Genomic DNA, 15,152 nt, shown 5'->3' on the forward strand with positions numbered 1-15,152 from the left:
TGGGACCCCTCAGGTCCCTGCTCGAGGGACCAGAGAGAGTGGTCCTGGGAGAGCTGACTCCCAGTCCTCAGAGTCCAGCTTCCTTCCTCCACTTGCCCCTGTCCTCTGCCTCGCTACGTTCTCTTCAATTCATATTGTTTTGGAACTTTCTGAGCACTGTTACAGCCATAGTCTTGGTGGCTCTCACCAGCCCATCGCCCTCGGCAGACCCCTCCCCATCCCCTGTAGGCAGTTCTCTGTCTCCAACCACAGCTCTCTCTGGAGGTCGTTGTTCTCATCCTCTGCTTTTCTTCTCCAGGTTATCCTGAAGGATCTGGAAGTGTTGGCAGAAATTGCATCCTCCCCTGCAGGCCAGACGGATGACCCAGGCCCCCTCGATGGCCCTGACCTCCAGGTCAGACACTCAGAGCTTCAGGTGCCCCCAACAGGCAGAGCCGGCCTGATGAACACTCCTGGTAAGTATTCCCCTTATGGTTACAGGCTCAGCGGCCCTTGGGGAAAGCTTGTGCTCAGTCTCGTCCCTGACTGGGTGGTCCTTTGGGCTGTCACTCTTGAGCCATTGAGTTGTGCCAGGGTGTGAGGGATCTGTAAGTGTCCTACCAGCGAGCTGGCGGTCTCCAAGAGGCAGGACACCTCACCCTCCTGCTGCCTCCTGGCTCACACTCCACAGTCCCCCAACCCCGTAAGAGCCCCTCATGTCCCTTTTTCCTCATCTTCCTTCACCTTTCCTACTTTTGAGCCATTGGGTAAATATAAAACCATCTGAGTCAGCTAGTCATCTCTTTCCCTGGGGCGGCATCTCCCCAGTCAGGAATCAAAGGGCTTTGGAGTCTTGAGTCTCACAGGTGGAAGACTAGGCAGCCATTTTCTTCCTCGCCGAGAAGCTAAAAACAGCAAACAACACGGCATGCAGCCCAGGCAGGAGAGGGGATAATTCAAACAGAATGTTTCCGGGCAGTCTTTGGACATGAAGGTGGCCATGGCATTCCTGGTGCTCACACTTCGTGGTCCTTTCAGATAGCAGGTGGCTATCAGAGAGCTGTGGTTGGAGACAGAGAGCTGCCTACAGGGGATGGGGAGGGGTCTGCCGAGGGCGATGGGCTGGTGAGAGCCACCAAGACTATGGCTGTCACAGTGCTCAGAAAGTTCTAAAACGATATGGATTGAAGAGAACGTAGCGAGGCAGAGGACAGGGGCAAGTGGAGGAAGGAAGCTGGACTCTGAGGACTGGGAGTCAGCTCTCCCAGGACCACTCTCTCTGGTCCCTCGAGCAGGGACCTGAGGGGTCCCAGGAGACATGGGGCTCAGGCACGAGGGTGTAGTTTGTGCAGTGTACATCTCAGGGCTCCCTGGGCCAGTGTGACTCCCAGCTCCCTCCTCCCAGGCAGACGCCAGTTCCCTCCAGCAACGCAATCTTGGAAAACGCCCACGGATGCAAGTTGGTCGGGAAGTACCCAGCGAATCTTGGGTGTTTGCCTGAGGTGTCTGTTGTCCCATGAGTAGCTCTTGACATCCAGACACAAGATCCTAGACAGCTCCTCCTTTGCTGCAGAAGCCAAGTGTCAAATAGGTTTGGGGCCTTTCAGTGGCAGCTTCCCTCCTACAGCCGCACCGTGCTGGTCCCGGAAGGCGTTCTGGTACCTGGCCCTGAGAATGCCTGCTGGGTGGAGCCGCCAGAGTCCCGCAGGCCTGGCTGCACCCCAGGGCTGCTAGGTCAAGTCACAGGCCTGTGCACTGACGACATCTCCCCAGTGAGACTTTGAAGTCAAGGTCCCCCAGCCCTTGCAGTGGGGTGTCACATAGGACCCAGGCATTAGGCCACTGCCACTGCATACACTCTGCCTGCAGCTGGTCCCAAGTTTCCAGCTGTTTGACTGAAGCAAAGGAGTAAGGGGTTCTAGCGGCTGCCCGGCTTCCTTCTCTAGTTTCCCCAGGATGCAGTGGTTTCCTTGCCAACGAGCCCAGTTTCCTCTGGGCAGCAGAGGCCATGGTTGAGAGGCTCCCACATCCTGACCCCGGGACCCAGCTGAGGTTCCCAACCTCTGTCCCACAGCCCAGGAGTCCATTTTCCATCCTGTATCCCCAAGTCAGCACTGAGGGGTCAACCTGAAGTCCCCAGGACAGATGGCAGGAATGCCAGAGGTTGAGTGTGAGGGCCAAGCCCCGATGTGGGCGTGGGGCGGCCTTGATGAGAGAAGAGAGGAGAGCAGTGAGGGGGGGGGGATGGCAGCAAGAACTGACTGGAGGAGGGGCAGCAGCCAAGAGAAGGCATCCTGCAGGGCAGAAGCCAGCCTTCAGATCTCCCTCCCAAGGAAGCGTCTTCTCTCCTCCTCAGAGTGGGAGAAGCATAAAGCTGAGGCAGCACAGCCTTGGGCAGGGGAAGGACACTTGGATCTCCCAGGACTCTCTGTGACCTGTCCCTCCATCTGGAAGGTGTATCTTCCTCCCAGCACAGAGAAGTTGATGACTGAAATACTTACTCGCTAGTGGAAAGATGGGCCAGAGAATGGCTCTGGGCACCCAGGTCTGCAGGAGAGGGTGGCGTGTGTGCAAGGCCTGGCCCAGGAAGTCCGAGGGGAGGCCCTACGGCAGCAAGGCCTTCCAGCTGCTTGGGAACAAGGGCTGAAGGGAGCTTGGATGGCAAAGTGCTCTGAACCCCAGCTCCTGGCCCTGCCAAGGGTAGGCCACTAACGAGGCTGAGGCAGGGAAGACTTGCCCCAGTTCACCAAGGCTGTCAGACTGGCTCATGTCAGCCAGAGACTCACCCTGAATTCATAGAAAAACAACCAAGTATGCCAGATCGAAAGAAATTCCATCCTGGAAAGAACACCAAGGAAGTGCCTATAGCCAATAGCGCTTCTTGCTTCAAGGATACACAGTGCTGAGGGCCACTCGCTCTTAGCCTGAGACCCACGTGTGCACTGCAAAGTGTGGGAACCACACATGCGTGTGTGTCCGTCCACAGCTGGCACCAGATTTTTCAAACTGGTTTGTGATTTTAAAAGGTCAAGGTCAAGCTTAAAGCAATACTGTAAGAGCCTGGGAAGCCAGAGCTGGGCCCTGTCCCCACTCCCGCCTCAGCTGCCTTGGGGAGGGCACAGTCCAGGCACCAAGGACATTGTGGGTAGCTGTTTAGGTCAGAAAGCATGCAGGAAGTGTACACTCATTCCTCAGCAGGCCGCTCTTTCTCCCATTGCTTCTCAGGCACGCAAGGGGGTCATTCTGTTTCCATCTGGCGGTGCATGTGGATAGAGGCTGCAAGGCCAGACCCACTTCCTGTTTAGATTCTGCTTTCCTCTGGCTCTCCAGGGCACAGCTCAGAGAACTTGCAGACTGCAGTGCTGTGTCCCTTTAGGATAGATCACCCCACTCCACTCCCCATAAAGGGACTTTCTGGAAAGCCAAGGAGGTGGAGAGCCTAGCGAAGATTAAATGGCGTTTGCAGGGAACCAAATGGCCCCGTCTGCGCGTTGTGTCTGTAAACTCAAATGGTGCAAATTGAATGCAGCAGTGGGGAAGCGAGGCCCATCCCATGACTGGGTAGCTGCTGTGTTGGCTTCAATGCACCACAGCAGTGGTCCCAGGGGCCCGCAAGGCAGAGTTACCCACATGCGGTTTTCGCCTCTCCTGGCCTAGCGTAAACATCTCTCCCTCTGGTGTAGAGCAGCATGGTCTTGCTTCTCCTGCCCTGCTTTGTTCCTGACCTTCACAGAGCCCCAGGCTGGGAAGAGGGCCATCTCCAGCACAGTCAGGAGGGGAGCTGTCTGGGTAGGCAGCCCCAAGGGAAGCCAGTAGAGGGATACCACGTTTGCCTCCCTAGCTTGTGATTTGGTGAAATGAAATGGAAACAACCACTTGGATCTCCTGTGACTTGACAACTGTGGCTTCTCTGCCCATCTCCACTTGGGGGTCATCAGCCAAGGCCCTGCCAGGCTCTGAGGAGAGGAGATGATGAACCCTAGCTTGAGCTTGCCTGTGGGGCCTGTCCCTGAGCCTGTGCGGAAGGCTCAGCAGGAGCAGGAGGGCCCTGGGATGGGTCCCTTGTCAGAGGTGTGCCTGGCCCTCCTGGGGCCTGGACATCCCTGCTGCAGGAGACGGAGCAGCTTTGGCCTAGCATAGCAGCAGTGTGGCAGTCTGGGGCCAAAGGTCAGCCCAGGACTGATGTCTGCCCCTAAAACCCAACTTCCTTGACCTTCCCTCCTGGCTATGAGGCCCACGCTTGAGGGGATAAAACATCTCGTGTCAGTGTGCCCTGTGGGGCTCTCTCATCCAAGGTAGATGGAATTTAACCCGAACTCTAAAAACATGGGCAAAAATGAAACATTCTGATTCAGTTTCATTCCTCACAGCCGTGGCCAGTGTGGCCAGATGCAGAATCAAGTTCCAGAAGAAACCTAGAAAGCCACCTCTAGGCTTTTTGCCTAGTAATTAACAGTGGCCATAGTACGTTGAGCTCTCATTAGGACTGGACACTGTGCTGAGTGCTTCCCACATGTCAGCTCACTGAGCCTCACTATGGACTGGCCCCTCAGCTGCTCACAACAGCTCTGAGGAGAGCACCGTTGTCATTCCCACCTGGAATAGGGCATTGCGACAGGCCTTGGGGCTGACCCAGGAGCCTAGCCTGAGAGCCTGCTCTCTTTACCCCCACATTCAGAGGACAGGAGTACAGGTGCCCCCCCACCCTTGCCAAGCACTGGAAGCTTCCACCACCCAAGGGGAGGAGCAGTGGTCACTGGGCTGGCAATCCAGGCTCCTTCTCTGGGTGCTGGGCCATGGCCCCAGCCTGGTAGTTCTTGGGGCTGTCCCTCCTCTTCGCAGTGACTTCAGGGACCCCATTCTGACCTCAGGCCACCTAAGCACTTCATTTCTTGCCCTTCTGCTGCCTCCCTGCCCTACCCTCCACTTCCTCCAGCCACACCAGACTATTTCCCAGCCTCTAGAAAGCCTTGCCTGTTGCCATTTGAGCCTTAAAGGCCCTTCTTCCCACATACTCTTTTCAGGCATAAAAGAGCATGGGCGCTGAGGTTGGAAAGATCTAGGTTCACAGCCCAGTTCTGCCCCGCCTATCCTGTGACCTTGGGCAAGTGTCCTGCCTCAGTGCCACCTCTTCCTCCCCTTTAAATTGGGTGATGGGATGCTTGGGCCCTCCTTGCACGGAGGGAGCTGAGATAAATCCCCCACATGTGTGAGGTGCTGCCTTTGCTTCCGACCTTCTTATTACAAGAGCTCACACGTGCTTCGGGCCAGCTCAGTGGCCCCTCTGCTGTGCGGCTTTCCAGGATAGTCCAGGTCAGGCTCCTCTCTGTGGCCTCTGTGCCTCCCGCCTGCCACACTGTGTGTGGGGGCTGAGTTCACATCTGTTTCCCTCTCGGCCGTGACCTCTTAGACCCTAGCTATTCAAAGTGTGGGTTGTGGCAGCCTCAGCGTCGCTTGGGAGCTCATCAGAAATTGAGACACTCAGGCCCACCCCGGACTTGGAATCACATGTTGTCAGGATCACCGGGTGACTTCTGTGCTCCTCACAGTTTGAGAAGCACCGCCTCAGACCGCAGGAACCTGTTGCTCTCATCTCTGAGTCCCCAGCATCAGGCGCCCAGTAAGGGTCAGTGCCTGTCTTTCAGAGTTCATTATAATAACAGAAGGAGCAGGCACCAGGGCCCATCACCCCGTCACCAACACCAGATCTGAGGCTCCCCTGGCACCCCTGCCCAGGCCTTCACTTGTCATCCGGTGGACAGCCTAGCCCCTTCCAACCCAGGCCCATTGCTGTTAATCAGCCTGAGGCCTTGGCCCTGGCCCTGCTCCTGCGGCAGCAGCACAACTCCTCCCTTGTGCAGCCCCCTCCACTGCTCTGTCAGCTTCAAGTTCCTCCCCGGCCCTGCTGTAGCCCAGTAGCTTAACTCTTGCTCCAAACCGGGCAGCTGGAAAGCCTCCTAGATTTGGGTGACTTCCCAGGGCGGAGGGCTTCCCAACCTCAGCTGGGCTGGCCCACAGAAAAGAAAGTGACTGCCTTTTGGATTGGGTCCCGAGGATGCCATTGCTGCACATCTTGACCACCCTTTTGTCCACACAGCCATGGGGTTTGGGTCCTCCGATTCGGCAGACTGCACACCCCCGGAGACCCAGCTTCACAAGAGGCCTTGGCCTCCCTCTCTCTCAGCCCCTTGATTCTGGAAGTTGCCCATTCCCCCCATTCCTGTTGGTTCCATACCAGCCTCCCAATCACACAGCCCCCTCCTCAGAGCACTTCCTGTGCCAGGCACAGCGTTATGCTCCTTATCCCTGTGAGGTTCACAGATAGCAACCAGCTCTGGAGAAGGTGTCACTTCCTCTAGACTGCTCTGCCAGTCAGTGGCAGGACCTGGATCTGATCCGACTCCTCTGGCCCTTCCCCCACATCCATCCAGGGCAGTGGATCCAGATGCTCACTTGAGAGGCTGGCCAGGTGCATGAGCCCCGACCCATGGGGGAGGTAGACAGAGGGCGAGGAGCAGAGCAGGGACCCTGCCAGGCCTGGGCTGGGCGGCTAATGTTTTCGCATCTGGTTTTGTTGAACTGTAACTCGCGTTGTGTATTGAGGCCAGAGCTATTTTTATCCTGACATGTGAGGCTCCTTCACGTCATAGCCACAAAATTCAATCCAAAACATCCCAGGAAAGGTTGTTTGTGAGACATTCTGTAGATTCTCATGTCGCCACATCAGGTTTCACTTAGTAACATCTGCAGGCCTGGCTCCCCGGCCGCCCACCCCACCGGCCTGGTTTTGTATACACAGTGCTCCCAGCAGCATCTGTCTGCCCCCCAGCCAGCCAGCAGTCACATGAACTTCCTGCCAGAGCCCGCTTCTCCTGACCAGAAATGCAAGGCAAAGCGGCATTCAGCATTTGGCTGGGGGACTGGTTCTCAGCAGGATTGAGAATGGAAATCCTGCCCTCTTTGGCCACCCAAAAGGCGCTTCTCTCCTGAGACCCATGGCCAGGTTGTTCCCAGCCCTCCCTCCTCCCCTCCCCACCTTCGGGGCCCCTGCCAGAGCAGCTCGCCCACCATCTCCCATGGGCCTGGAAGACTGTGTGCTGTCAGTAATGCCGCGTCTGAGCCCAGTAGATCCTCAGAGCGCAGTGCTGGAGGCGTGCCCTGAATCTGGGAGCTGGGCTCCTGTCCTGGCTCTGCCCTATCCGATCTGCCGAGAAAGGAGGCTGATTCCCAGCCGTGCTTGTCAAGTGTGCTGATGAGGTGGGTGGAAGAAGCCCATGGGGGCGCTCTGAGCTCCCGTGGGGAGGAGCAGGCTGCGGTTAGGCAGAAGTTAGTTCAGTTGAGAGAGGCCTGTTGTTCCCTATGGTAACACTCCAGGAGTCAGTTTGTTTTCTCTCCACCCCATCTCCTCCTCCCATGCCCAGAGCCCTGCCTGAGAATATCTCTCAGGTTCCATCTCAAGCCAACTGGGCCTGAAGGGCTGATTAGTTGGAAAAGTGGCTGGTGGGCCAGTGGGAAACTGAGGCTGGAAGAGATCAAGTAGGCCTTCCCTTGTCTATGGTGAGCATTGAGATGTGCCCCATCCTGGACCAGCCCACCCGCAAGTGTTGCCCTCCCCCGCCATGAGAGGCTTGCCCTGCCCAGACCTGTCATCTCTACCCCGTTGGGCCAGGATCTCAGGTAGCTTTCCAGGGCTTCCAGCCCTGTCCTCTAGAGGCTCCTCCTCTCAAGGGCAGCAGCCCTGACCAGAATCCGCCTGGCAGATGGGAGCCTGAAGAGCGGAAGGCCCTGCCTGACAGCTGCAGGCCTGGAGCAGGCCAGGCCCCAGGCCGCTCCCCCAAGCGCCCATCAGCCTGAGCCTCAGGAACGCTGCACCCAGCCGCCTGCTCATTGTAGTCTAAATATTGGAGCGCTGGGAGGACTGAGCTGTGGAAGCTTTTCCAGCAACCCTTGCACTGTGAGAACGTGAGTCACTTGCCATGGCTTCTCCCAGATATGACTCTGCCCTCCTTCTCCCTCCTACCGAGAGTCTCAGCTCCAGGGGCCACCATTCAGGCCTGGACATTGAGAGTTGACTGTGTGGCCCAGAGTGGGCTGTAGCTAAGGAGCCTGGGGATGTGTCCAGAGCAGCCCCAGACTTTCTCTTCTGCCATCTTTAGCCAATCTGTCAGCTGAGAGGTGGGTAGATCTATCTCCCTCCCCAAATGTGGGGGTATGGGGGATCACAGGTGACCCCCCCCTCCTCCTCAGCCTCCCTGCCTCCCAACAGAGCATTGTGAAATCGTCCCAGATCTGAAGTCTCCCACTGAGAGACGTTCCAGACTATCCCTGCCCAAAACACCCAGCCCCTGGGGATGGAGACTCTGACCCCGGTTCAGGAGGATTTCTTTATGGTCAGTCCCTGTGTTGGTCCCTTTGTCCTTTGGAATACTTTGGAGCCTACTCGACCCTAGGCCTGGAAATGGATCAGGACAGAGGTGCGGGACAGGGGTGCACATACAGAGGCAAGAAGGGGACAGGAACACAAGGAACCATCACAGACAAGCACCCAGGAGAAGACTGAAGTGAGCTGCGTTCCAGTCCATGCACACCTCCAGCCGGCGTCCATGGGAACAGCCAAATTCATATTCTCAGTGTGGGGACGCGGAGGAGGGGCTGAGAGGCAGCTGGCCTCCTCAACAGCTGTATCCGCAGCCACCTCTTCAGAGATCAGCCCCAGCTGGGCCTGGGGTAACTCGATCTGTAAGAATGTGACACTTGGTTCTGCAAACAGCCCCCTGGGCCAGGGAGCAGACACTGTTTGCCATTCCAGAGTCACTCACCACCTCCCGGGCCAGCCTGTTCCAGGCAGGAACCCAGAACAACACACTGCAAACAAGAAGTTCAGTGAGGCCGGCCCTTGAACTGGGCTTCTCCCTCAAGGCTCACCCCTTGCGTGGTTCGCAGGAACTGCTAGGAGGTTCTCAGGAGAGGGTGGTAGTTTGAATGTGTGGCTCCTGGTAGGAATCCGCATAGAATAATTCACGACTGGGAAGAGCAAAACAGAAACACACCTTTTCCAGTTCCCAGGCACTTCTCCATAAGGACCATGCGAGGACATAAGGGAAGTCTGAGTTCAGGAAAAAGAACAACTGGGGGTAGAGTTTTACTGCTTCCTGGCCACTGGCGTCTAATGACGGCAGCCCAGAGGAGCTCCTCTGTAAGGCTTACTTGGAGTACTCTGGATGGTTCTGCACGTTCTTATTTTGTGCTTTGGGCTGATGTTTCCAGGAGCTCATGTACCCTCACACAGCCAAGCTTGATTCCCAGAACCCCTCACACTGTGCCTGTTTCATGCAGGTGAGTGGCCATTCTCTCCCTGGTCTGGGGAGGAAATCATGACTCTCACAGGCTCCAGGGCCCAAGTGGGGCCAGCCCTAAAAGTGATCACCCTAGATTCCTCTGTCGGCCACTCTGTTTCCCCCAGTGTCCTCCCCAAGTTCCCAGAGAGCTGCAACCAGGTGCTTTCTCCACAGCTCTTGACAGTGTCCCTGTCTCTGGGTCCTCAGTCTTGCCAAGACCTTGGCTTTGGTCTTTATGCCATCTTCTGCCCTCCTGCTTAGGAAGGTGCCACCTCCCAGCCTGCAAACGCCAAACCTGCCCAAACCCCAGTGCCCAAGAGATGGGCAGCATGGCGGAGGTGCTGAGAACGTGGGCTCTGAAAACCAGCTGCCTGGAGTCAGGGACCCCACCACTCACCAGCTCTGTGACTTTGGGTAATCCTCAACCTAACTCGCAGCTTCTCCATGTGTATAATGAGAATAGTAATAGCACATATTTTCAAGGGAATTTTGAAGGTTAGATACTGTGTGTGAAGGGATTAGACATGCATACCAATAAATGGTAACTGTTGACTCTTAAGATATCACACTGGGGAGATGTTGGTCAAGGGGTACAACTTCCAATTAGAAGATGAGTAAGTTCTGGGGATCTCATGTACAGCATGGTGATTATAGTTAATACTGTAGTATATACTTAAAAGTTGGTAAGAGTAGATCTTAAATGTTCTCACCACATAAAAGAAATGGTAGTTATGTGAGGGAGTGGAGGTGTTAGTTAATGCCACGGTAGTTATTTCACAATATATAAGTATATCAAATCAATACGTACACCTTCAACTTGTACAATGTTATATGTCAGTTATATCTCAATAAAGCTGGAAAAAATACAATAGAAAATAAATAAAGCATCTGTAAAGTAAAAAAAAAAAAGATATGTTATATTGGGCTAATTGGCTATCTGTCCACATGCAGAAGAATTTGGACTCTTTCCTCACATCGATACAAAAATTAAAATGGATCAGAAAGCTAAATGTAAGAACTAAAGAAACCTCGTAGAAGAAAGCGTATCAGTAAATCTTTACGACCTTGGATTAAGTAGTAGTTTCTTAGATATGATACCAGAAGCACAAACAACAACAACAAAATAGATAAATTGGATTTTATCAAAATTAAAAATGTTGTGCTTCAATGGACACCATCAAGAAAGTGAAAAGATGGGGGCTGGCCCTGTGGCCAAGTGGTTAAGTTCATGCACTCTGCTTCGATGGCCCAGGGTTTCACCAGTTCAAATCCTGGGCACGGACAGGGTACCACTCATCTGGCCATGCTGAGGTAGCATCCCACATGCCACAACTAGAAGGACCCACAACTAAAAATATGCAACTGTGTACCAGGAGGCTTTGAGAGAAAAAGGGAAAAAAATGTTTTTTAATCTTTAAAAAAAAAAAGTGAAAAGACAACCCACAGAATGGGAGAAAGTATTTGCAAATCATGTATCTGACAAGAGACTTGTATCCTGTGTGTAAAGTACTCTTACAACTCAATGAAAAGACAGATAACGCAATTTTAAAATGGGCAAAGGATTTGAATAGACATTTCTCCAAAGAGGATATACAAATAGCCAATAAGCACATGAAAAGATGCTCAACATCGTTAGTCATAAGAGAAATACAAATCAAACCCACAATGAGATACCACTTCCCATCCACTAGGATGGCTGTGATCAAAAAGACAGATAACTAACAAGTATTATGAGGATGCAAAGAACCTTGAACCCCCATACTTTGCTGGTAAGAATGTAAAATGTGCAACCACTGAGGAAAAGAGTCTGGTAGTTCCTCAAAAGTTAAACGTAAGAGTTACCATATGATCCAGAAATTCCCCTCCTGAGTATATAACCAAGACAAATGAAAACATGTTCATACATTCATGAATGTTCATAGCAGCATTATTCTTAGCCAAAAAAATGGAAACAACCAAATGTACACCAACTGACAAATGGATGAAAGATGGTATCCATACAATGGAATATTATTCAACCATAAAGATGAATACAGAACTTACTACAACATGGATAAGCCTTGAAAATATTATGCAAAGTGAAGGAAGCCATATACTATATGATTCCATTTATACAAAGTGTCCCAAATAGGCAAATCCATAGAGACAGAAAGTAGATTAATGGTTGCCTGGGGCGGTGGAGGGGAGAATAGGGAGTGACAGCTAATGGGTATGCAGTTTCTTTTTGGGTAATAAAAATGTTCTGGAATTAGTGGTGATTTATGCACAACTTAGTGAATATATTGAAAATCACTGAATTGCACACTTTAAAAGGGTGAACTTTATGGTATGTGAATTATATCTCAAGCTGTTACAAAAAAAAAAAAAAAAAACCCTGTTAATACCTAGGGCAGATGGAGTGGGGATTCCTACCATCACTAACCCCTCTCCAGCAGTGCTGTTGAAGTCAGCATGCATTAGAAAGGAAAGAGTGGGGAGACCCAAGGGATGTATGAATACACTACATCAAGATCACCCAAATATTCTGCCAACCCTGCCCCGGTCCCCTCCGTGCTGGATGCCTTATGGAGGGAACTGGGTGCCAGGGTGGGGTTGGAAGGAGGGCTGCACCTAGCCCTCAGTGTAGTTCCAGCTGGGACACATCTCAGAGGGAGACCTCGAATGTGCTGGTTCTAAAGCCAACTGGGGGCTCCAAACGTCTTCAAGAGAACTGCTCTAAAAGAGCATCTTCACCCAAAGAGGAGGAAGAATGTCTGATTTCAAAACATTGGGTAAAGATTAAAACACTTGGTAACATTTTGTCAGCGTGTGCTGTCTTTAATCTAGTGGGTGTGTGCATAATTTACTTTTTCTGAAGTCAGGCTGGGAAAGGAATGTGGCTTCTGCCTGGTGGATTTGTCGGTTTTGTTGACCATTGAGCTTGTGTGCCTGTCTTACCCTTTTTTCTCTTTGACTTGTTGTTTGTCCTTAACTGGCCAAAATAAAGCTCAAGTGTATTTTATTGATTGGGATAATAAGTAAAAGTTTTGCTCTTTTTTAAATTTCATAGCACCTAGCAGAGGGTCTTACACATAGGAGGTGTTCACTAAGTGATTGTTGGTTGGCTGGAGGGGTGGACAGGTAAATGGGTATTTTTCTACTAAGTAAAGTTATATTTACTTGTACATACAAACGGCCCTCTGTATCTGCAAGTTCCGCCATCCACGAGTTCTATCAGCCATGGATCGAAAATACCCGTACTTGTATAGTCCCTGCTTTTTTGCTGTTGACTTGTGACCCTTGATTGAAGATTGTCCCTCATCTTGTTACACACAGACCCCACCACCACCACCTTTTGGCATTTACAATTGTTCATATTCTGTGGGGATCCCATCACCCTGTGGACACATGGTCAGAATAAATCCCGGCTCTGTTCCTTTCTCTACAGGTACCAAAGGCTTAGAATGTTCTCCTTCCACTCCCACCATGAACTCCTACTTTTATAAGTTCATGATCAACCTTCTCAAGAGGTTCAGCAGTGAACGGAAGCTCCTGGAGGTCAGAGGCGCTTTCATCATCAGGTCAGCCTCAGCATCCCTTCTCCTCTCACAGCCCGGGTTTTCATCCTCACGCCATGCAAGGTGTTGAAGCAACCATTTTCTCTTTCCCCCTCCCTCCTCCTCTTCCTGACCTTTGCATTTGTTCTTGAAGAAGGTTCCTCCTTCATGCCAGGTTGCTGGTGCTACTGATGTGAGGTGTGTCAGTGTCGCCGTTTTTCAAACAAGTGAATAGTTTTTCACTTGTTGAGACACTGTTTTCCCTTGAGGTTAAATATCCTCTCATTAAACATCTTTATCAGAGTCTCTGGGGAGGAAAGTAGGTAAGCCAGATAGAACGTGAAATGGGCCTGTACTCGGCTACCCACCTGCTGGGATTTTTGGCCTCAGTTGGTGGCAGCAGTGGCTCTGGCAGAGCCAGGCTCTTGAGTCATGTGAGCCTAGTCCTGCACAGCCCCAGTGGCTCAAGGCCTCTAGAACTGTCATCACCAGCAGCATGGCCGGGTCTGGCCCTTTGCCTCCTACGCAGCTCCAAGGAGCATGGTCACCAGAAGAGTGACGTTCAGGCCACCAAAATCTAGATGGGGCACACATTTCTCCAAGCTTCCCAACCAAGCCAGGCAGAGGAGTTTTCCAGAATAGTCATGTGGCTCTAGATGCTCTACAGCAGTGGTTCTCAGCCCTGACTGCGTGTTAGATCACCGAGGAGGATTAAAAAGGAAGACGGTATCTAGACTCTCCTCCTTGACCTGTGATATCAGAAGTCTGGGGTGATGGGGGTTACTGAAGCTGTCCAGGGTGCTTGGGGAACAGACTAGACTAATGTGGTCCCCAAGAATCAGGGAGGCTCCTGAGGTCATCGGGAGGTCCAGGAATTGAAGGAGGATTCCCAGCAGAGGGTCCAGCCTGCACAGAGGCTTCAAGGCAAGAAAAAGCATGGAGGGTTCATTTAGCTACAAACCAGAAGGCAAGGGAGAGAGGGGCTCAGCCTTGTGGGCCACACTAAGGATTGGGGACCTTACTCAGAGGTCAGCGGGAAGCCACTGAAAGGGTTTGGGCAGGGGAATGAAAGATTACTGTGCTGCTGGGGAGAATGGGTGGAGGGAGGCAAGATGGATGGATGTGTGGGAGACCAGTTGGCTGGCTGTGGTCCAAGTGAGAGATGGTGGCAGCTTGGTAGGAGGATAGGCAGAAGCAGTGGGATTCAAGAATTAGTAGGAAGTATAATTGATTGGTGATTGATTGCATGAGGGAGTGAGGAGAGAAGGAGTTGGGAGTGACACCCGGCACTCTTGTGTGAGCGGCAAGGTGGCTGGTGGTGGCAGTCCCTGAGATGGGAGCCCTGGAAGAGGAGCAGAGAGGGAGGAGGGTCCCATGTTTGAGTTTAAATTGCTTTGGGGACATCAAAGGAGACATGTTGAAGAAGCAGTTTGCTGTACCTGTCTCTCAAAAGAGGAACCTGGGCCTGAAATACAAGACTGGACATTGATGGGGTAGTCATTCACTTGTTCACTCATTCAGCAGATATTTACTGAATACTGACTCTGCGAGGGGCCATTCTAGATGGTTCTGGCCTTTTGGAGCTTTCATTCTTAAAGAGTGAGAACAGTCAGTGTAAGAGGGACTGAGAGGGAAGGGAAAGGGCCTGAGGCTGAGCCATTAGGAGCTCCAGTGTGTCATGGTTGGGGAAAGAAGGAGAAGCCAGGAGAGGAGGCCGAGAAGAATGGCCCAAGAGGTCAGAAGAAGCAGAGGAAAGTGGGGGGATGGCAGGAGGCCATGAGAGAGACGAGGCCCCAAGAGGGTCTCCTAGGGGGTGTGGTAGGAGTGAGCTGAAGGAGTGCGAGACAAGGCAGTGGAGGGAGCAAGCCCAGACCGCTTCATCCAGGGCTGCCTGCCTTTCAGGGGGAGGGGAGCCAAAGGGCCTAGCTCAAGGGCACCCTGGGGAATGGGGCCAGGCTGAAGGACAGAGTCACAGGAGAGGACAGACTTGGCTGGCCAGAAGGACAAATAGCAGGACCACAAAGTCCCTACCTGTTGGGAGGAAGGGGCTACTGACGGTCTAGACCACCAAGAGGTGTTTCTGTGGTGGTAGCAGCATGTCACTGTCCTCTTACTTTTCTGAGCTCTTATGGAGCAGAGTTTCTCAGCCTCAGCACTGGTGGTATTTGGGGATGGATAATTCTTTGTGGTGGGGGCTGTCTTACACACTGTAGGATATTGAGCAGCATCCCTGGCCCCAACCCACTAGATGCCAGTAGTACCGCCACCCACCCAGTTGGGACAAAAAGAGTCTCCAGAC

At 52.7% G+C, this 15,152-nt stretch overlaps 1 protein-coding gene across 3 annotated transcripts in view; it reads left to right on the forward strand.

Annotated features, from left to right (window-relative positions):
- Positions 1 to 15,152, forward strand: part of VAC14 (VAC14 component of PIKFYVE complex) — a 104,398-nt gene that overhangs the window by 50,538 nt on the left and 38,708 nt on the right. For all 3 annotated transcript variants that reach the window (XM_001500754.6, XM_070262027.1, XM_070262026.1), the window contains 2 exons: positions 299 to 455; positions 12,745 to 12,877. In XM_001500754.6, the coding sequence (XP_001500804.1) occupies positions 299 to 455; positions 12,745 to 12,877 (290 nt within the window). The remainder of the gene's footprint in view (positions 1 to 298; positions 456 to 12,744; positions 12,878 to 15,152) is intronic.

The sequence above is a fragment of the Equus caballus genome, chromosome 3 (genome assembly GCF_041296265.1).
Source record: "Equus caballus isolate H_3958 breed thoroughbred chromosome 3, TB-T2T, whole genome shotgun sequence".
NCBI lineage: Eukaryota > Metazoa > Chordata > Mammalia > Perissodactyla > Equidae > Equus > Equus caballus.